At 43.0% G+C, this 23,496-nt stretch overlaps 1 protein-coding gene across 4 annotated transcripts in view; it reads left to right on the forward strand.

Moving 5' to 3' along the window:
• The first annotated feature begins 841 nt into the window (after positions 1-841).
• The window catches only part of PDGFA (platelet derived growth factor subunit A), a 28,109-nt gene continuing 5,454 nt past the window's right edge, over positions 842-23,496 (forward strand). For all 4 annotated transcript variants that reach the window (XR_007776116.1, XR_007776117.1, XM_050966268.1 and 1 more), the window contains exons 1-4: positions 842-1,701; positions 3,289-3,385; positions 11,859-11,963; positions 14,288-14,475. Coding sequence is in view for 2 of the 4 variants with exons in the window: in XM_050966268.1 (XP_050822225.1) it covers positions 1,639-1,701; positions 3,289-3,385; positions 11,859-11,963; positions 14,288-14,475 (453 nt within the window). In the remaining 2 variants the exon portion in view is untranslated. The remainder of the gene's footprint in view (positions 1,702-3,288; positions 3,386-11,858; positions 11,964-14,287; positions 14,476-23,496) is intronic.

Consider the following 23,496-nt stretch of genomic DNA (forward strand, 5'->3'; position numbering starts at 1 on the left):
ATCACGAGCGCCTGGACTGCAGCAGACCTGGAAGAGCGCGCGGCTCCTGGGGAGGGAACCGTGCACTTCATACGTGTGCGAAGAAAAAGGGGGTGGAAAGGGAAAGGTGCCTCAGGCGTAGGGTGGAGACCACGGGGAAGTTCTGGCCCTGGTGGGGGGGGACCCCAATCACTGCTCCCCTCTCCGAGGCAGAGACACACACTCACCCCCAGAGCTCTTGCAACCGCTTGGCATCCTCAGAGCAGCAGGACAATATTATTCCCACACTCAAAATATTTGCAAGTGGGGAAGTGAGCCGTGTCAGGACCCATTAATAATCTCCTTGCTCACTTGTATGGGAGACACTCAGCTCGCTCTGCTGTCTCCTGGGAGTGGCGACTGCCCTGCCAGAGACCCGACCCTCCCCAGACAAGCCTGGGGTTTTTGGAGGGGGGGGTTTAGCGGGGGGGTTGCTGAATAATGGCGATTTTCCTTTGCCTTATGAACGAGACAAGGTGGATGCTTTTAAGGTTGCAGCCTAGATCTGCGCAGAAGCTCTCTCAGCCCTTCGCTGTGCATTGGAGCTGCTGGCTCATCCCTCCCTCCCAGTGCCGCAGAGGTGACAGGGTTTGGGCTGGCAGCGGGAGGGGGGCACATAGCCCCCTCCCCCGGTTTTGCAGGGTCTCTTTGCGGGGCTCAGCTGCCAGGTGGCTTTGCAGCGTGCGAGGTTGGAGACTGCAGCAGGAAGCCCCCAGCCCCTCCCACTACTTGTTGTTTGCAGCCTGGAGTTCTCGGGGGGGGGGGGAAAAGAGGGAGGTGCATGGGGGTGGGAGGGCGCCTATGGTATATTCTCCTCCTCGGGATTATTTCACACTCCAGACAGCTCAAGAACCCACCCACCCTGGGAGTTCCGATTCCTCGCTCCGATCGGCCGAGCCGGTGCCGGCCCCCGGGGATTTAAACCTGGCTTTTCTCCCGTGCAAAGTGGGGAAGAAACTGCACCAGGCAACCTCCTGTGATCTTGCAATATTGCTCCTATTTAATTTTTTTTAACCTCGCCCCAGCCAGGGGGAGGGAGAGGAAAGCGGGGGTGGGGGGGCATTTTTCAGGAAGAGAAACATTTCGATCCCTATAAATAAAGATCCATTTACAAGGAGAAAAAGAAAGGGGAAGGTAGTGGAGGGCCGGAGAGGAGGGGGGCGAGCTCGCAATAAATAAATAATTAAAGGAACCTGCTGCTGCTCGGGTTTGCCTCCTGCCGGGGAAGGGAGGCGGGTTTGAAGCGCTCCCGCACGTCTGGAGGGGGGCGAGTTTGTCTCAGACAGGTGATGGGCGTTTCGGCGGCGCTCCGGATTGACTCCTTGGGTTTCACTTTGGTCTGATCTAAACAAATATGCAGAAGTACCGGCTGGTCCAGTCCTAGGAGCGCGCGCGAGAGAGCAGCAGAAGCGGAGCTCCTCTAGCAAAGGGAACATACAAACCCCCCAAGCACACCGCCCCCCCGGCACACCGCAGCGTGGACGAAGAGCCCCGAGCCGCACGCCTCACCAGTGTCTTTCCCCGAGGGATGGTACTGAATTTCCCAGCCACAGGAGCCGGGCTGGAGCTCCGCCGCAGCACCCTTGCCTTGGATTCGTGCCCCGAGTGTATTAGAACGCGATGAGGACCTGGGCTTGCATTTTGCTGCTAGGTTTTTGCTACCTTCCCTTTGCGTTTCCCGAGGTAGGTGAGACTGGCTTCTTGCATGGTTAATTCCTAGTGCTCAGCCGCGGCGGGGGGTTGGAAAGAGTGTTTAGAAGGTCGTTTGCAAGGGAGGGCGGGGAAGCTCCTAGTTTTAACCTGGGCAAGGGGAAATCTTTTGCTAGTGTCCTCCAGGGCATCTCTCAGGATTGCTACCGGACGAAGCGATTCACCACCGTTGTTAGAATTTTGCAAAGGCAAAACCAAGTTGCAAATGGGTGGACAGAATGACCGTGCATTTTGCTCCAGGGCTGTTTGCTGGCTGCTTGCTTTTTGGAAAAAAAAAAATAAATACCCACCCCTGTTACAGTTTTCTACACCCATCGGAACGCAAACAGCCTTGGGATTATTTGCAAAGAAATCCGTGCTCGGACCTGTTGTTGCATGGCAAGGAGAAGGAATTATAGCGCAGTTTCCTGCCAGCAAGAAACTAGAATGAAACCGCTAATAAAATGACCGAGGAGCAGTTACTATATTGGGTTCATATACACACACGATCTGTGTTTAAGACCGAAGTCATTTAAAACCTCCTCTCCCCTCTTCAGAGCTGAAGTTGTTCTTATGCGGCCAAAAATGTAAAAATAAATATCCCTGCACCTATGTATTTGGAGCCCAACCAGGGAAAAGTGGGTTCTAGTCTGACCTAAATCCATTTGTATACTTCTACCGTGTGCTCAGTAGATTCCTATGCAGAGAGATCTAAGAGAAACGTGATTTTTTGTCTCTCTGGGGATTATTACAGGTGGCCATTTGTAGGGGAAGATTTGAGGGAATTTGTAGGACAATTGAAACCCCACTTTGCCTCTCGCTAGTACAAGGTACATGCCCACCCCAAAGCATCATACCTAGGGGGTTGTTGTTATTATTGTAAGTTTCATTTTCGTTTATATCTACAGCGTGGGTACTTGTAGGCTCGCCTTCGGTCTCGGGTACATGATTTCTCTCTGCTTTCCGACAGACGTTAGGGAAAGGTGCTGACGCCCTGGGTTGGGGTGAGCTTATAAACAGCTTGAAAACTTTGTTTTATCCCCTTCCTGTAAGTTTCTGGGAGATTTAAGGATCTCTCCACCTGGCAGAAACTTTAAGCCAAATCAAAGATTTAAGTGCGTTAAACAATTGCTCAGGGGTTTGGGTTTCAGAGTCGTGGCGCATTTCAACCTGATCTCTTCTGCTGGTGATGGCTCTATGAAATCATAAACACCTCTAGGCACCCTCTCTCTCCCCCGGCCTGTGCACAACAGCGGAGCTATCGAGGGGTGGTGAACGCAGGGCGACTCCAGACACTGTGGAAGGGAGATTTTAAATGTCTAACCGAAACACGTCCAGCAAAACCCTCCAACGCAGGGCGATGCCTAACATGGGTTACTTGGAAATGTTAAGCCAGGAGCCTGTTTAATAGAATTTCATGCGCAAAGCCCCATTCCACTTGCGTAGTGGGGAGCAGGGTGGAATCAGCTCAGAGCTTTCTGGGGTGTCCGTAGGCACACACAGCCTGCCCTGATGATGTACTCAGAGGTGATCCTGGAACAGGCGGGGGAAGCAATGATTTGGTGTTTTGTCTGTTTGAAGGAAGCTGAAATCCCCCAGGAGCTAATCGAGAGGCTGGCTCACAGCGAAATCCACAGCATCCGCGATTTGCAGCGCCTCCTGGAGATTGATTCCGTAGGTAAATTATTCTCTTTCCTTCCTTCCCTTTTTATTCCACTGTTCTGAAGGGTGGCACCTGGGCCCACAGATCGGCACGTGTCTGTTTGTTGTAATGGCTTTAAAGAGACGGTCTCTGAATATTCCATTCACTCGTTTCCAGCGCTGGGTGGGCCGACAGACCTAGCCCAAAGATCAGAATCCAAAGCAGGGAAACCAGAGGATGACGATGAGTCAGGCGTTTCTCCCCAATCCCATCTATTGGGTGTCTGGGAAAAGTCTAAGAACAGGCAAGGATCCATTTCCAAACCAGGCTTATTTTGCATTTTAAAATGAAACCATCAAAAAGTGAGCAGACACCAAATAAACTTGGTGCACGTATTTCTCGGTATAATATTAATGTTGGTGACCTTTGTACTGTCAGACCTCTTTATCAGTAAAAAAGAACGTCCATAATATTTATTGTTGTTATTCCACTGCACCGTTATCTTTAAGCTACTGTGCGAGACTCATTTAAAATATTTGCAACAATATTTATGAATGAAGTAATGTCTCTCCAAGATCTGGGGCTTACTGAAAGGAAAATAAACTGTCCATACTGATTTTAAACAGGAACCTTCCTATGGAGCTTACAGACACTCATTCAGAAGAGAATAGCAGGAGGTTATTTTCTGCCCCATTAGGCTTGTGAGACTGTACAATTCGCTAATGTTCTACCCTGGAACAAATCATTGCAGTATTGAATCAAATGTCAGAATCATTGCATTATTGAGTCAGAATCATTACATTTCAGTTGATACACTTAGCTGTTGGTGGTTTCTTCAGTTAGTTTGTGAAAGAATAAAACAAACAGATGCATCCTCCACGAATGAAGGGTAAACCTCTACCTTTCTAAAAGCACAAACAAAAAGTCAATGAATTGTTGCTTGCCTTGGTATTGGGAGATCTCCATTTAAACCATATGGTATGCATTCTGGTAAAATATAGACTAGGCTCAATCCCCTTCATTCAATGTGGCAACATCTTTTTAAATGATAACTTAATTGTCTTATTTTTTTTTAAGTGAAATAATAGTGAACAGAAATGTACCAGAAACATAGTTTACAAACACGGCTTTCCTTTTTCATGATGCTGAGCAGTAACTGGTGTCCCATTAAGCTGAAGTTTCATATACTCATCTCATTCACACTGCTTTGCCATAATGGCTGATTACTAATACCGTTAAAAACATTCTTTCTTCAAAAATCCTCTTATCCAGCTTGATTTTGGATTGGGCTGAAATTTTTAGAGACAGAAGTTCTGCTCTGCTAGTGTTTGTCATTGGGATTAAAGAAGCATTCACAATAGGGACAAAATAAGGAATCCATATGTCCCCACCTAAAATTGTGCCTTATACCATTCAAGTGCATAAGGACCTAATCCTGATCCCATTGAAGTCAGTGAATATTTTAGCTCTTGTGGGAGATGCCTGAGCACTTAGGAATTCGAACAGATTTTTTTATTTCCTGTGCCTTTGAGTCAATAATTGGTAAATACAAGACTGTATTATTTTAAAATACGTCAGTGAATGGAGCAGATCAGAGGAACTTATTCCAGTCTATAATTACTTACCTAATTGCAAATATCAAGCAGAAACAGTACTGAAAAATTAAGAAGTTAACCATAAATGTGTTGTTTCATTTTGCTGTTTTACTGCAAAGCATCAGTCAGAAGGCACCAGAGAAACAGGAAATATACATATTTTAATATTTGAACATGAAACTTTAATATTTTAGGGCATAAATGTATAAAAATCCCCATTAAGGATCTAGTCCTGCACCTTTATTTTTACTTATGTGAGTAGTCCTTATCCAAGCATTAAACTCTATTACTCTATTCTGACTAATGGTTTCAGGTCTGGGCCCTGATGGAGGTAGATAGTCATTTACCATCTTAGTTTATGCTTATGTTTAAACACATCACTGGGTCCAATACCCCATGAGTAATCCTTAGATCCCAAGTATTATTATAGCTATACAAAATCAATTAAATTTGAATTCTGTGGGCATAGTTTGGAGATAAAGGATTGCAGGGTTGAGCGTGTTTATTGTATGTGAGGTTAGCATGGGCTAGAAAGTCAGATGTCTGATAGCACTGCTAAGATAATACTTCACTCAATACTCTTTCTTTCAGTTTAATGTATTTGTTACTTTGAATAATAACTGCATTTTAAAAGACTTGGTTCAGTTAAGAACTATGCAGCAGTTATGTTGGTGTTTTTGCAGCATTTACTCTGTTAAATTATGGATTGCACAAAAAAACCCAAAACAAAACTCCATACTACCCATCCAATCATTACTTTCTTCCTCATTTTAGTGCATAACCTTGCAAATCCTTCTTCAAGTGACTAGCTCTATTAAACTCAATAGATCTTCTCAAGTGAGTAAGAATTGCTCTCCTGGACAAAGGTTTGCAGAATCAGGCTTTCATGCAGTAAATGTCTGAGTTCCCTAAGAAACCTGTCGCTCAGTAAGGGGCAGAGTCAGTGGAAATTTGAGGAGAGAGAGGTCACTTTCTCTCTCACACTGTAAAACAAACACAGTATATGTTTTTCGCAAGTAAGTCTTGTAAGTCAGAGTGGGCAGCTCTTCCTTGCATTCTGACAGATTTTGACTTGATATTGCGCTGCAAGGATGACTGATAACCCCTTCTTAAAATTAGAAACCACGCCTCCACACCATCTGGCATTTTACTTAAAGAAAAACATTATCCAATGTGGTGCTTATCAATGTTTTCAATTAAGAAAATCTGGGCCAAATTCTTCCTTGTTTGCCAGAAGCTGGGAATGGGCAACGGGATGGATTACTTGATGGTTACCGATTCTGCTCATTCCCTTTGGTGCACCTGGCATTGGTCACTGTTGGAAGACAGGATACTGGGCTAGATGGACCTTTGGTCTGATCCAGTATGGCTGTTCTTATGTTGCTATGCTCTTATGGCTTGATACTGCAGTCCTTAGTCTAAGAAAACTACCATTGGCAATAATAGGAGTTTTGTCTCAGTAAGGATTCCAGAAACAGGCCCCTATGAAAGTTACACAGGTGTAAATCCATTAAGTTCCACTGAGAGCAGAATCAAACCCTGGCTACTTAATATAAAGCATGCATGATCCCAGCAAGTAAATATCTCTAGCATTCAAGGTCTACAACTTTACTACTAATAGCTAAGAGAATAAATCACCAAAACAGAGGCATTTCATTTACTCTACCTGCAAAATCTCTTTGGTGTGGTGGTTCTTACCATTCACACACTACCTTGTCCCTTCTGTCCTGGGGTGGTAGAGTTCATTTCATCATCTATTAGATTTTCTTCCTGCCTCATCACTGCTTGGACTGAGATGAGACTCTCCCACAGAGGGAACAATAGTTTCCCTGTACTAGTGGGTGATGTTGGGGCATCAACCAGGAAATTCTAGTGCTACTACAATGCTAAATTCTAATGGTGTATTATAAAATAACACACACATGGAAAAATTGCTATTATATTAGTTCATTAAATCACAAAGTCTAATTCATTAAAATCTCCTGTTGACTTTAGTGGTCTTTGGACCAAACCCCAGTTTAAAAATGAACAAGAATGCAGATATTATCTTCTATTAGGCCAGCTGGAAACAGTGAAGGAGGCAAGCTTTTGAGATATGTTTCTGTATTTTGCTCTCTTCTCCCCTCCCCCCAACCTCTCCCCTCCCAGACATGATGTAGGGAATGTGGCTCTGGGAAGCTTAAATACTATAATGTTATTCTTTTTAGTTACTAAATTACAGCTCTATACAGAAAAATGCATCCTACATGTTACTATTTTAATTTATTTTAGTAGATCAAAGTTTAAAACTTAGACAGTCTCCGAGTTTGGATGTCACAAGGGCATATTTTACACCGGATAGAAATATGATCAAACTGTCTGATTTTGCCTTGGTCTTTTGGGAGTAGGACTGATTTGTAAGAGAGATTGTATTTGTTATTGTACATTGTATTGAATTCCTGAAAGAGAGACAATGAGAATTTCATAAGCTGATGATGATACCAGAAATCTTGGGCATCCATTTTTTGTACACACCTTGAGATGATGCTTATTTGGCAGAACACAAGTAAGCACACCATTTAGGACTGTACCTTACGCACAAAAATTACATGTGAAAACGAGGACACTATACAGATATATAAGTATTTATATAACAGTTGCTTTAGTGTTAGGGCACTTTTCACATGCTTATTTAGAGAGTACAGTAGTCATATTATTGGCAGAGTGTCATAGGAACGCTGAGATTTATGTATTAGCTACTCCTTGACATAGTGGAAAAGTGCCAATCTGACAAAAAGAACAATTTCAACTACATTAAGGGACTGACCAGAGCTAACTGCTAGCTATCTTTCTACCCATCATCAAAATGTTGTCAGTGCATCAGTGCATAAAAGATTAAAGAGAAATTACTTGATCAGCTGCCATGAAAACATTTGTTTTATTAAATGAACTACCCCATCTTAAAAGAGAGTGGCATTCATCTTGCTCAGCACAGCATCCTCAAAGTTGACTTAGCGACCAGTACGTTGCAACATTTATAAATTGGGAATCAGACTTTTTCCTATATATTCACATTTCTCAACTCTACTCTTAGGACCTGATGCTGCAAGGTGCTTAGCACCTACAGCTCTCAGTGACTTAATAGGGAGTTCAGAAAACTCCACATTTCTGAGGCACTTGGTACCCTGCAGCTTCGTTCTCTTGATCACTTCTGTCTTGTGGGAAAATTGACATAATTTCTGACACCATTAGTTCAGGAGCCCTTTTGTCAAATCGTGAGTTTATTTCCAGGCTTCAGCAGTCAACAGGAGAGTTCTATTCTGGATTACTGAAACAGCATTGTTCTAACTATTAAAATGGTAAAAATTCCTCTTCTGTCATTGATTTCAGTGGAAGTTAGGAGCCTAAATAGCTTTGTTGGCCCAGATGCCAAGAGGGATACAATATAGGCCAACTGCTTTCAGCACTTTAGCACAGTTCTTACAATAACCACGTGCTTCACAATTCTGCTTATAAAAAGACACTAATGATGGACTGAAAAAAAAGTATTTTGTATGCATGTTTCGTAATGCATTTAGATTTCACTGGAACTTGTTTTACAGTCAGCTGTGTTAGCAGTAGGGTAGCTCTACTCTTTTTGCTCTCAGGAATTGCACCCAGCTGGTTGCGAACTAATTGTATTTTATAGTGATACATCAAGGTATAATATAAGCCAAGGGCCTTCAGTGCCTTACAAGTTATCTTATAATAAGCAAATCCAACATGTCATTTTGCTTATAAACTGGTGATAGAATAAGGCTAAATGGAATTCTGAGTTGTGCAACTGTGGTCCCATAAACACATGATTTAACATAGTGGTTAGTTGATGAGATTGCTTCCTGGATCTTACCTGATTCACAAAGCAATATAGTATGACTGAGTTATGCTAAATAGGAGCTTTGCCTAGTAGGGGACAGAGGATTGGAATCTGGTCCTCAGGGCTGCTCTGCTGCTGGCATCACAATTCATTTATTTCTTAAGCAAGATGGCCACCACCAGCAGGAGGCTAGGCACAGGAGAATCAGTTTTACAGATAGTCTTTACTTTTAAACACTGTTTGCAGGTAAGCAGAATGGCTTCGCACCCTGTGCAAGTCAGGCTCTTGTGCTAAGCAGAATTAATGCAGCTTGCTTTTGAATAGGGTGAAAAAATGGGACACCCCATGGGCTAGCCTGAGCCCACCCCTCTGCCCACCCACTCACAGGGCCAGCCTGAGGTCCCACCTCCCTGGGGCCACCTGAGGCCCTCTCCCACCCACCTGGGACTGGCCTGAGGTCCCCTCCCACCCAGGACTGGCTCAGGTGCCCCACAAGCCACTCTCCTTAGCCCTCCCTCCAGCGCAAGACTGGTGTTGCCACTTTCCCTGCCCCCGTATGTACTTCCACACCCCGCTAAGGGTTGCACCCCACTTTTTTTGCAAAATTGTGCGAAAAAATTGATGATCAGTCGGCAAGAGCCAATGGGACAAATGCACAGTTTTGCCAAAAAAGTCGGGATGGCTGGGAGAGGGCTTAAAAAAGGGACTGTCCCAGCCAGAATGGGACATATGGTCCCCCTGCTTATGAACTATAGTTTCTTGCATCAAAGAGAGAGAGGTAGCCAGTGCTTAAGGTAGCCAGCACTTAATGAGCTCCCAGCACATGGGAAATCATTAAAGGTTTGGTCCTATGAGGTGGTGAGTACTTGCAGATCCCATTGAGTAAAAATGACAGGCCAGATGCTCAGCTAGTGTAAATCAACATAGCTTTGCTCACCTGAGAGTGGAAGGATCGCCTAGTTGCAGTGGGGTAGGTCTTGGCAAACCTGGGTTCAGTTCCCCACTCAGCTACCTACTTCCTATTATTTTACAGATAGGAAACTGAGGTACAGGATGGATTAAGTGACGTATCCTAGGTGTCCTTGGATATGTCACTTAATCCACCCCAGGCCTCAGTTTCCTATCTGTAAAATGGGAGCAATATTTCCTTACCCTACAAGGGTGTTGTGAGGCTACAAGCCATTAGTGACCACGAGGTGTTCAGACACTCCTGTGATGAGGGCCACATACGTACCTAGATAGATAGGGTTCAAAGGGGCTATGCTGATTTACACCATCCCCATAAGATCAGTTGCACTGTCTTAGGAAATGGGCAGGATTTGCCAACAGAGGAATGGAAGTGTTTGCTGGAGGCTACAGTTGCATAGCCTACTTAGTCTGCTTTTTTCCACTTATAAGAAAAGAGGAATTACACACTTGAGGGCATGTGGTTCCTTCTAAGGATGCTGAAGGCACCTGGCCTCTGTCTTTATGTCTCACTATGCACCCGAGGCATGCAATTATTTCACAGCCGCACGCTCTGTTGGGTGTGATTCCTTGTATTTGGGGGGCGCGACGGGGAAGGAGTCAGTTTATTTATAGAGCAGCCATGTGTGATCCATACTGTTAACATAGCTGAGTGTAAAACAGGTTCCACTACAGTCTGGATACATTATGAAACATGCATATAAATTTACTGGAAGCAGAAAGGACTGCGGAGTTTAGAAGGCATGCAAAGCTATAGAAAACAGGAGACCATTACATGCTGTTAGCAAGCAGAGAGTATAATTGATTTTTTGTATGCCAGCCACTTGCATTTTTTATGCATATTACAATTCTCCTTGAAGGCATCGGTGAAACCTATAAAATATCCCATTATGTCACAGAGGGCATTCCAATAGGCAGATTACCACACATATGAGATGTGTTGGAATTTAGTTACATTTCAGTCTGCATTTTGTTTATGCCAGCAATGCAGTAAGTATGTGCTCATAGCCTTCAGAAACCCACTGCATGGGACACGACCTGGACTGCTTCACTTCACAAAACCAAATAGTGAAGCGGTCATTTTGTTGTTGTATATGATAAATGAAATGCCAAGTTTTCCATCTTTGCTCTTTCTCATGGCCCTTTAACCCATGTGGTAGGCTTATTTAGAGAACGAGACAAGCCTGGATGCAATCCCAGAGTCTGCAGTAGCTTCAGATGCCCCTCCAAAGGTTAGGATACTTCACAAGGGATTTGTTCTGCAACAGAGAGACCAAATGGAAACCCAAACTAATTATTGCTTGTCCTTGAGTTAGCGAGACTAGAGAAAGTTTATAGGAACAGCATTATTACTACACCACCATATTTTATATTGTGTAGACCAGAGGTAGGCAACCTATGGCGCTTGTGCTGAAGGCGGCACACGAGCTGATTTTCAGTGGCACTCACACTGCCCCGGTCTCTACATTTTAATTTAATTTTAAATGAAGCTTTTTAAACATTTTAAAAACCTTATTTACTTTACATACAACAATAGTTTAGTTATATATTATAGACGTATAGAAAGAGACCTTCTAAAAACATTAAAATGTATTACTGGCATGTGAAACCTTCAATCAGAGTGAATAAATGAAGACTCGGCACAGCACTTCTGAAAGGTTGCCGACCCGTGGTGTAGACTCACAGCAGCAGAACTCTTGGAACTTCTTAAAGAGAGCTTGAATCTGTGTATTAGCATCATGAAATATTGTTATTCTGATTTCTACACCTAGATTCAGTTAGAAAGTTTATTATGCCTTTCACAGGAAAAATGCAACTGAATTAAAACAGAATTGCCCCTGTATCATACAACACAGAGAGTTGCTATATTTTTCCATAAAACAAATATTAAAGAGTTAAAAATGCATAAGTTTGTGTGAGAAATTCTGCATTCAATTCTGCCCTTAGGCCCCGGCTGTTTTATTGGTAGGAGTCTCACAGAATTGTATATTAAGGCAGGATTTGATCCTGTTTGTATGGCTGACGCATATTCTTATACATTAATGGTGCAGAATTAAAGTGACTGTCGTGCTTATGACACAGTAAAGGTCTGATATTGTGTTTTCTACTTTAGGATATGACGATGTTTCAGAAACAAACTTGAGATCTCATAGTGTTCATTCTGCTAAACATGTTCAAGAGAATCGCCCTGTACCCATTCGCAGAAAAAGAAGCATTGGTAAGAAACAACAAGCTATTTGTGCTTAAAGAACAACATCATGGAGAGAGGCTCCTTTGATTAGTCATGCAAGACACTTCATTGTGCAAAATAAAAAGTAGAAAGTAAAATGGTCTTTTCCTTTGAGCATGTCACTTTTCCAAAGTCAGTTGTTGCATCAGTCACCTTCTGCTGGGTAATCTATCCACAAGAGACAGGCATGAATAAATTCTTTACATTCACTTTCTTGTTGCAGCATGTTAAAAGGGAAACCTTAGTTAGAAAATGCAGAGATATTCAATGTATAATTCGTAGTGTGGGGAACAACTACTGCAATATGCTTTTTTAAAAAAAACCCATTAACAGTTGGTAGAGTTTTCAGGACAGAAGCTCTAGAAAAGGAAACAGCTTGACTCTTTCATTCCAAACCAGTTTATCCAAAAATGAAGAGCAAGACTGAAGTGCTATGACATTAATTCCCATCATTACACAAGGGACCAGGCATGTTTACAAGGCATTTTTCTAATAAGTATTAATGATGGTTTCAAACAAAAGCCTGGCTATAAAATGAAATAGATGTTAATTGGCTTCAAAATGGCATTTTTATGCAACAACACTTGTTACAAGTGATTAGATCTTACTGATTTACCATTTAACTTATATTTGGAAAACGTGCATATTCTTATATGCTGTGGGTAATTCCTAATCAGTGTATTTTAACTTTAGGCTAAGAGCCCATGAAACTTACAGCAGAGCACACTGTCAGCATGGATTTGTAGTGTGAATTGGCAACTGCACACTTATCACACGGAACCCCTCTAGAGGACAATGATTCTGAAACCACCTGCTGCATTTGGTGTCTTATTCTGTAAGGTGCCGAATGCCTCCCATTTAAGGTCAATGGGAATGGCGGTCTTAGCATTTTGCAGGAGCTGACCGGTATCTTGCACTATCAGGCCCTTAATTGGCCTAGTTAACAGCATTGTAGGGAGTGAGAAGCATCCTTCCTCTGCTGTGATATTTACCCACTCTATAGAGTTGTTTTAAAGCTTCTTCTGGGGCCTTGCCCATCAAAACGGACCTCTTCTCAAACCAAATCAAAGCAAATGTGATCCTAGGCTTTCGAGTTCTGGGTTAAATCAGATCACATTTTCTTCTCTTTATACTTCTATTGAGGGTATTGAAGAGCATCCCAACTTCATCACACCCCACCAGCTTAGCCTCTTTAACTGGACAGCAAAAAATAAGCTGCCTTCAAATAAATTCTCACCATTCAAATTTCCCCATTGGAGCTGCCATAACAGAGACAAAACATTCTTTGCCAGCCCATCTGGTCCTGGAGTCAAGAATGTCACTTCTTGAGTAGTCCTAGCTCTTATCATCCAGGCTGCAAGAGATTCCAGGTTTGTGGATCTTGGATTGTTCATATGTCAGCTTAATGCACTGTGACTAAGCTGTCATCTAGCAATATCTCACAACATTGCTTTATTGCACAGCAAACATTATACAGCTAACCCTCAAAAGCCTGAAACCTTTGCCTGTAAACTGGTCTTTCAGCACCAGGAAGTTGCTGTAGATTGAGACCTGGTAAAATAATTTGCTCAGCTGAACAGAGTATTATAGTCACTTTGGTCATGCTATTCTCATGGTTTTGCCTTGTTAAAAAAATCAAGCCATGCTTAATTTCCCCAGCTTCATTCAGAAATAAGGCATGCTGCCATTTGCATGACAGCTTGGGGTTAAGACCATTTCAGAACTGGAAGTTGGAGAAGGTTTTGTTATAAACAAAGGGATGGTGCATGGTGTAGAAATTACAGAAGCAGATTGTGTGCAGTTTATTAAATGTGCTTTGTATGTGTGAAACATACATAGATGCACATTATGGCCCTTATCCTGGAAAATAGCAAAGCTTCCGCTGCCTTGTGTGGTTCAGGACCAGTCCCTATCCAGCTGTCTTATCAGGAACTAGTACAACAGTGAGAGTTTCAGACGGTGTCCTTGCCTGCTGTCACCTTTCAGACAATCTGTGCCTCCCATTTATTTATCCGCGCTCTGAGCTGCATTGGAAGTTGAGCGATGGAAAGCCCTCGTTTCGTGATCTGGGTGTTTGGAGCAACTCAGGCTTCACTCTGGGGTAGCATGCACAATTGAACGGGAGGCAAGCAGTAACAGCTTATCCAAGCCCAGCACAAAGGCATATCATTAATGTCAGCAATAGGAGCACAGAGCACCTGTCACAAAAGCCTGGGTGGGAATCACTCTCTTAAGCACGTAGTTGTGTAAGCATGTGTGCTCTAAAGCGAGAACAGCTGTTCACCTCGAAGTTTGGGTTCTTCTGTTTGCAGAAGAAGCCATTCCTGCCGTCTGCAAAACAAGAACTGTTATATACGAGATACCTCGGAGTCAGATCGATCCCACGTCTGCTAATTTCCTGATATGGCCACCATGCGTGGAGGTGAAACGTTGTACTGGCTGTTGCAACACCAGCAGCGTGAAATGTCAGCCATCACGGATACATCACAGAAGTGTCAAGGTGAGCAGATGGTGATTGTAGGGACATTAATGTAAGAGTTTGGGAGCTTCAGACATTCTTGTGTGTATCCCGCTTAGCATCTACCTTTACCACCCTCGTCCTAGCAAAGTCAGTCAGATATCTTGCTCTCTTGTAAGTTGAGCAGATGCCTTTCATAAAATATGATTAGTGGAAAATGTTATTTTTGGATTTGATTTTCATGGATTCCTTTCATTTTCCTTTATATCTAAAAAAATGGTTTTGATTGTGTCTTTCCCACGATCTCTTCCAGAACAGATCTTGAATTTAAAAGATAGAATGACTCAAGGGGTGTTGGACTGCAAAATCCACTGCACAGAATTACGTTTCTTTAATTCAATATTGTGCAGCCTAAATTGGTCTTTTATATGTGACAATATAACACTTTTGATCTGAAAAAATGTCTTCCAAATTATTGTATCCCTGGGGATAAGAGACTCAAGGCTTCATGCTATATTTATTCATTAAGCAAAATCCATTTCTCCCTGCCACAGGCTTCTGGTAAATATTACATGAAGTGAATGGTATTTCTTGTATTTTGCTCTCTTTTATATCAATGCAATTCAGTAGTTACTCTGCTGAAGTCAACCGAGTTGCACCAGCATGGGTGAGATCAGAATCACATTTCATTAACCTCTGGGCTCCATGCTTAACTGCAAATTCTAAGGTCAAAATCCTGTTTTTTAAAAACTCAAATATGGATTTGCCTGAGAAGATATAATGAGTGCAGCAGCCACTGTGGTTTACTGAGTAATTATAAGAGGTGCTGCTAACACATTTATTTGGTCATCGCACATTCCAAGTACAAAGTGTGACATCCCAACCAATTATGAATTATCTGAACCCACAAAAAAGTGTCTGAGCAGAGGTTTTTTTAAGGGGTGAAGAACAGTTTCACACTCTGATAAGCTGGAAAACATCTGAACAGATTTTTTCAGTCTTTCCAAAAATAATTATACTTTACACTTACATGGCATCGTTCCTTTGTGGATCTTGATACGCTTTACAAATATAATTAAAAAAAAAAAGAAGAAAAAGAAAAAAAAACAGGGACAACACAGTTAACTGCTGGGCTGAGAACAAAGTGGAAAAGTCTAAGCCCCAAAGTTTAAGCCATTTCAAATAGAGACTTAGAATGAAAGTGCCTCCCCACCTGTAACCATAATGTCACTGGTGAGGGCAATGCTGTCATCTTTGGGCCCAGTCCTGCTCCCACTGAGTTCTCTGGGCCAGATTTTCTCGTTAATATGCTGACATGGTGCAAAGAGGTGAAAATCAGGCCGCATATGCCGAGCAGAGAATTTCCCTGGCTGATGAGAATTCCCTGCTGGTGCATCTGTACCACAGCCTAGTCTCCACTCCTCCATCTCCCATTGAACTGCAGGGGGCAGGGAGTGCGTGAGCCGGGTAGTCTGCCACAGCAATCCCCCACTGGCATAGGATGTATTAAGGAACATAAGCCAGAGATAGAGTTTAAAACTTAGGCAGCAGCTTTAAGTGATGTCATCTCCCCACCATTACTGCGCCAAGGAATCTGCCTCACTGTCTCACACAATTCAGTGATGCAGCATTGGTCCCTTCAGGATGACATTCATTGTATTACTGGGGTAAGTTAAAAGTAACCCTATCAGGCAAGATGATTTTTATGGCAGCATTAATAAGTTGACACCAATGGTATCGATATACACGTCGGCCTGTTCTTCAAAAAATTCCAAGGCAAGTCCCCTGCTCCAAACAGTAATTAAGTAGCAAGAAGGACAAGAGGTCAAACAGAAACAGGATGCTCATTGTCGAGGTTGCCCGCTGACCCCACAGTCACATCAGAAATCTCTGAACAGAATCTGTATTTGTTTCCTCCAGAGTCGGTTCTCTCATAGGCTTCGATATAATTAATTGTTGGATGAGCCTTTTGGAAATCTTGTATTTCGAGCTCAGTGGGTGTGCATGCCATTATCTAGCAAAGACCTGCATGAGGGTCCCAGGAAAGGTGGGAGTTGTTTTGGGGGGCTTGTCTGGGTTATTCCTGGAATGCAGTTGAGAGCTGTCTTGTTTTTTCCATGATGTCAGGCTGGATAAAAGCGCCCTTTTGATTAGGACTGGAAGGGCTTCCCTCCTTCCCCTTTCATTGACAAGGTGGTGAGATCATAGCATGCCTAGTCACACTGCAAAAATGTCCACCCAGAAAGGTCAGAGTGTGGGTTTGCAGATGTATTATCTCACAGGCCAAAGCAAAGGAGGTTTCTTTATGCCCTTGTGGACAAAGTTATCATTTATCAATAAGTCGGAGTGTTAGGACTGGAATGCAAGGACTTAATGCAGGTGCAGTGAAGGTGGGTGCAGGCGTTAGGGACATTCCTCTCCTTGGATTTGATCCTCAGGCCACTGAGGTCAATGGAAAGCCTCCCATAGACTTCAGTATGCTTCGGTTCAGACCCCTTGTACACTAGGCAGGGGGCTGCTGCAGTCTAGCTGGGGAGCAAAGCAGTGCTCTGGGCCAGCACTGCTGGTGGCACTGGCATCCCACAAAGGGGCAGGGGAACAGGGGTGCTTTGACCTTTCTCCACTCCTGCATGAGCCAGTGGACCTGGCTGGCATTAATACAGCCGGGCACAGGCTGCACCCCTTCAGAGGGTGCTAGAGCTCACGCTCCAGGATATGCTCCCTTTGGGGCTCCCTCTGCCTTCCGGCCCCTCTGAAATCTCCCTACCTCCAAACGCAGCCAATGGTTTTAAGAATCACACTGTGATCCTTTATTCTTAGCTTTTAAAAAAAAGCCACCTGATACTATGGAATCTCTTTCCTCGCTAAGCGATCAACAAAAAGCAGGGTCTGAGAAGTGGGGCTGCTGCTTGGCAACACAGAGAGCACCTATGTCAGATGTGTCTCCCTTTCCCCACAGGAATATGTTTTAAACAATCTATTCATACCTAGCATGAAAGAACATCCGTGTGATTGAAATGAAATGCCTGTTCTAAAGTCATTCTCCCTCGTTGACCCTCACATGCTTATGAGCACAAGTTCTATTGCTTGTATTTTTATGTTAACATACTCAAGGATTCAGTAATTGGAGCAGACTTGAAGTGTTTGCCGCTTCTTCTTCTGAACCTCTGAGTATCTTTTCTGACCAGTTTTCAGAGTGGTAGCTGTGTTAGTCTATATCAGCAAAAAGAACAAGGAGTCCTTGTGACACCTTAGAGACTAACAAGTTGATTTGGGCATAAGCTTTCGCAAACTGGACACCATTAAATTAGGCTTGAATAAAGACTGGGAGTTGGATGGGTCATTACACAAAATAAAAACTATTTCCCCATGTTAATTTTCCCCCTACTGTTACTGATACGTTCTTGTCAGCTGTTGGAAATGGGCCAGCCTGATTATCACTCCAAAAGTTTTTTTTCTCCTGCTGATAATAGCCCATCTTAATTAATTACTCTTGTTATAGTTGGTATGGCAACACCCATTTTTTCATGTTCTCTGTGTATATATATCTTCCCACTGTATTTTCCACTGCATGCATCCGATGAAGCAGGTTTTAGCCCACGAAAGCTTATGCCCAAATAAATGTGTTAGTCTCTAAGGTGCCACAAGTACTCCTGTTCTTTTTGCTGACCAGGCTACTGCAAACTCTGAACCACGGTGCAAAAGAAAATTGCTCAGTCCTGCAGAATTTTGACTTTGGGAATTCCTCTGTGATTAGCACATGGCAGGGAGTCCAATCGCTCCCTAGTGCCAGCTGGTGGAGTGTGATTTTTTTTTTTTAAATGTCACTTGGGGAACTATTTTCTCTAACTGTGCCTGTTGCCTCAAGAAAACTCAATTCATAATGCTTAGAGGTTCCATTGGTTTTATATTCGTTCCAGAAATATGTCAGGTAGATGAAGTATTTAACCAGCCCAAGGACCTGGAATATCCCTTTGTTTGGCATTTCCTGAAGTTTACATAACTGGGTCAGCCCAATAGCAGTCATGAAAGAAAACATCTTTCCATTCAGCAGATCTGCCAGTGTGTTCCTAGCCAAGACAGCAGATGTGGACATTATGGAGCAAATCCTGTTCCCAATGCCAAGCCTGAGTAGTTGAGCTGGGTGCTAGGGATCTCTGCAGGAACAGCAGGGAGCAATCTTCCTTTCCAATCTGTGGAGCAATAGCAGAAGGGCTCCATCCACTATCCTTAGCTGTAATAGCTGTGATGGATTTGGAGCTGCTCTGCATTAATTTATGAATATGGCACATTGACCTGGTTAATGGGATGTTTACTGTATGGATATGCTGGTGTAATTCAACAGGGGGTAGCTGGGAAAGACAAGCAGGAAAAGAAAGAGTAGCCCGAGATAAGCCACTTCAGCAAACCAACACTTGAGAGTCATTCAGAGACAGTGCCAGGGCAGGAAAGGGCAGATATGCAAGAGATCAAAAGAACTCTCACTGTTTAAAAAGGAGCACTTCCTCAAGAGAAAGGGGTAGTTGCTCAGGAGAAGCAGACTGTTATGCGGGGACCTGATGGGGGTATCTGCCTCCGTTACCGTCAAAGGATGATAAGCCTTTAGGTAAGACAGATAAGCAGATAGAGTGTTTCTTGTTTTAAAATTCTTTTTTTTTGAAATGTCTTGTTCCTTTTGTTAAAAGAAACAATACTTTGGTTTTAAGAAGGCTGGCTGATCCCTGGATATCACTAGACTCCTGAAGGAAAGAACTGAAGGTACCCAAGTTCAGTTAGACCTGCTGGGTAAGAATGGTTGCTCCACACAGTGCTGTAGCCCAGGGCCTGGTGTAAGAGACGGAGAAATGCAGAATTCCACTCCGCCATGGGTTAAGGTATGAAGACTGGGATACATGACAGATGTATGTTGCTTGGTGCACTGCTGGAAGGTGTTCAGATACTGTGGTGATGAGTGCAGTATAAGAACTAGTATAGTATAGTAGAGAGCAGATGCACTCAGTGAGACCAGAAAGGAAACAGAGGTGCAGCTAGCCCGGTAACTGTAATGATAGCCTCCACAGTCTTTGTATCCCCCATCACATGCAGGGGTCACTGGCTGGTGAGTCCCTACAGCAGTAAATCCTGCAAGCCTACGCTCACAAAGCCTGCATAGCTCCCCTATCTGGCCTCCTCTACACTGTGCAATGGAACTGTAGTGGTTCCTCTGCCAGCAAGACCTTCTGGACTAATCATGCGTATCCTGGTAGGCTGTCCATGGGGTCACACATGTATGGTTTAGGGACCATGGACATCTAGGTAGCAAGACTCCATCTGTAACAAAGCATTTCTTGAGGAGTGTGGTGGTTTCTTATCTCTTCAGTGTCCCTGCCAGTGTCCAGGGCCAGGCCATAGTTTCCCTCTGAGGTAGGTTTAGTGCTTCCAGCCAGAACAAAAGTCCTCCCCTTCCAGGGCAACCACACGAATCCAAAGCAAAATGGTCTTCTGGTTCTCCCCAGGTTCAACAATCCTCCATCCTGAGGCAAAGCTAATCAGATCCTCTGTCCTCACTGGGCTAAGTATTCTCTTTTCCTGTGACTTGAGGCTAAATGGCTCCTTCCTTGGTCCACCATGGGCCACAGCTCTCTCCCCTTTCATGAAGGGGAGTGAAAAAGGGAGTTCTTCCTACTCTTTCTGGAAGCACCAGTCTGAGCCCCCAGACTATGTGCCAAAATCAGGCCTCAAGCCCTCAGCAATACTGTTTTACTCTATACTTTTTCCTTCATGTGCTTTGTCACTACCCTGGGTTTCTTTCACTAGGCCTTCTCTTAGGTCCTTGCCACAGCCTCTTCCAAGCTGTTTCCTCTGCTCTCTTGGTGAAGAGCCACACATCAGGTCTGATCTCTCCCCGGTTTCTCCTCTTCTGAGGAAAAGCTGCTCCTTATATTCCCTGATGCTTCTTCCCATCATGCCTTGCAGCATCACAATATTCCCAGTGTCCCTCTGGGGACTACATCTTTCAATATTCTCTTGTTTTGTGCTGAAATGTGACCAGGCAATACTTGATCTTTAATTTCCCTTTAAGAGCAATTACAACATAACAGGTAGTGCTATAATCGTTCTTATTCCATAAAACATAATTGTGTGATGACTTTTTGACCTACTATAGGCAAATGCACCTTGCTTGAGCAGTAGTTTCACTCCAGATGATTTCTTTGTGTCTAGTTAAAACGCAACAGACCTCTGTCTTCGTTCTTTAACTTGACACCTCAGTTGCAATTTTTAGAATTGCCCGGGTCCATAGCGCTTCATTCCATCATACCGTTGCTAATCCACTTCTGAGCTAGAGCAAACTGATGCCTTTATTAGTCATTTGATTTCTGAAAAGCACCCTAATTCAGGATTTTATTTCATGCCTGGTATGTTAAACAGGGACCATCCAAGTGGGCTTTGTTGTTGTTGAGTGTTATAATAAAAGTCATGTCCCATGCTGAGAGGTTTCTTGTAAGTTCTTGTACAGAATTAATTTTGTTATTATGCTGGTGGGGTTCTCAGGGATTTCATGCCCAGAGTCCTGCCTTTTTCCTATGCGTGAGTCCCTGATTTCCATGAGATTCTGCATTGCAGCCTGCCTGGGAAAACTCATTACCATTCTTTATGTATCACTGCTGAACAATTTGAAACATTGCCTTCCCCTTGGAGCTGAGGATACCATCAAGTGTTCCCTCCAGACCAGATATTTTTATCTGAGCAACATAACTTTCCTCTACACTCCTTCCCCTCTTCTCCACACTCCCTCCTCACACACAATAGGAATGTGGAATAGAGACCATAGAGGTACAAAGCATAGACCCTAACCTACCTATTATGGTACAATTATTTAAATGTAATATTTGGGGGAGATTAAAAAACCCCACAAATGGATCTTAACTCCCCCATCGTTTTTATAAGTAATATTTTTTGTTGTTGTAGAAGGTTCTTGGTTTTGTTGCATTAGAGAAAGATGTTGAAATGATGGTTTGCTGAGGACTAACCATTTCAAAGCAATGGGTAGTACACAATAGTGTGTGGCTATCCTTCTCTTGCGAGCAACAGGATGGGGGGAAAAAGAATGCTAACCTTGAGTTGGATCCTGTGATGTCAAAATAGCCATGGCATTTTACATCAGCTGAGAATCTGGCCCAGAACCTAATGTTTTAGCTTAGCATTAATTATAGATCCCATGGTGGCAGCAAGTGTTATGAGACAACACAAATTTAGGAATTTAATTGCATTTGATGTTGCTTTAACTTGAGAAATTTTAATGTTTACAGCACTTTATAAATCTTCAACCTTCACTTATGTTGCCTGAAGGAGAAAGAGGAGTTTGGGGGATGCTTTTTTGTTTGTTTTAGTCTACAGTGCACTTCACTAAAAACTGTAGCTTTTAATTGGTCAATGTGAAGTAGGTTATCATCACAGAGTCTCTAAGTATCTCCTCCTACATCTTCCAGTGTGTGTAGTACAAAGTAAGGGGTGGAAGGCCTGTATATATAATCGTCTCAATTTGGAAAAAAATAGAGATGGCCTAAAATAAAGTTAGATTACAGTTTTAGTGGCAAGTAATTTTTGATGACGCTTGTTAATTCCAACAATTGGAATAAGCATGGCAGATATAAAAGCCATTTCATAATTGCTGGGTCACTTTCTATGTCTCTTGTTATAGAGGTCTTAATCCCTGTTTGTTATTGTGAATTTTAATTAGTCATCCTTTGATGCTGGGTGACTCAGATGTACCATACATTTTCAAATCTTTGCATTCAAAGCCTTGCTAGAGTTATACTCTAATAGAAGAGCCTGAAACATATTGCTGTGACCCATAGTTGACCCTTCAGCAGAGCATTCTGACATGTTAGAGCCAGCTCTAAATCTTTCTGTATGGAAATCTGACAGCCTCAGAAAATGTCTTTAATGTGGACATTTTAACTGCTGCATCTGTCTGTGCAGAACTATTGTTTGCTGGGTAAATGCAAATAGGTTCCAGATCTTGTTGACAAAGGGGGCAGTGAATGAAATGTGGGTTTGAAATCTTGGCTCTGTTGAAGTCAGTGGCAAAACTCCCACTGATTTTAACAAGGCCCAGTATTTCACTCTCATTCAGATGTCCATTGGTCATGTGTGTCTAGAAAGCCAAAGGATGGTTTCTGACAGTTGAGAAGTATAATCCCCACCATGTTATGAGAACGACTTGCCACTTTTGGAAAGACAGGGGGTCAATGTTTTCTCAGTGCTAAGATCAAGGAGCATTAAAACTCCCAACAAACAAATCCATACACAATTAGGAAAAGGGTCTATTTAAATTTTTGGACACTGATCATTTTTTAATAACCCTGCCTATTTCACTGATATACAGATTGACTGGTGCTATGTCCTCAAAGCACCACATGTGTGTCAATCATCTGGGCTGTGCAAGGGATCAGAGACCCAGTCTCTCGATTTCTTTGTCTTTAATTTATATAAAATAATACAGTATCCGCACTATTTGGTTTTATTGCTCTCCATGACAGCCTATGTTTATAGCCCCCTACAGGCAAATGGGAGGCACATTTTGGATGTCTCCCTAGTGCCGAGCAGTGTTGAAAAGCAAAGCAGCTAGAAGATTCCCCTTTGGGTATGGTTCTTCCCTCAGTACAAGAGCCTATGTATATTGGTTTCACTCAGGTTTAATCTCAGTGGTGGTTGCACAGGGCACTAAGAAGGTTAGGTTGGCTAATGTGGATGGGGCCAGTGCATGTTAGAACAAGATTTAAAATGTGTGTTCTATTTTAGCTGTCTTCCTGAGCTAGAATATGGTCCATGCTAGCCCACCAAATGGTGTTAGAACCTGTTTGTTCTGTACTTGTACTTGAACCTGAAATGTACCTGGAACCTAAATGCTAGTGAAATATGTACTCAGTGTATCTGAAGAGGGAACATTTCCATACAGTAGAGAGAGAACATCAAGCAAGATGGATGTATTTCAGCAAAGACTTTAAAAAAAGCTTTTAATCTCCTTTTCATTTTCCTCCTGGTTCTCCTTTAAAGGTAAGTGAGCTCTCATTCACCAGA

Source organism: Gopherus flavomarginatus, chromosome 9, assembly GCF_025201925.1.
Source record: "Gopherus flavomarginatus isolate rGopFla2 chromosome 9, rGopFla2.mat.asm, whole genome shotgun sequence".
NCBI classification, from domain to species: Eukaryota; Metazoa; Chordata; order Testudines; family Testudinidae; genus Gopherus; species Gopherus flavomarginatus.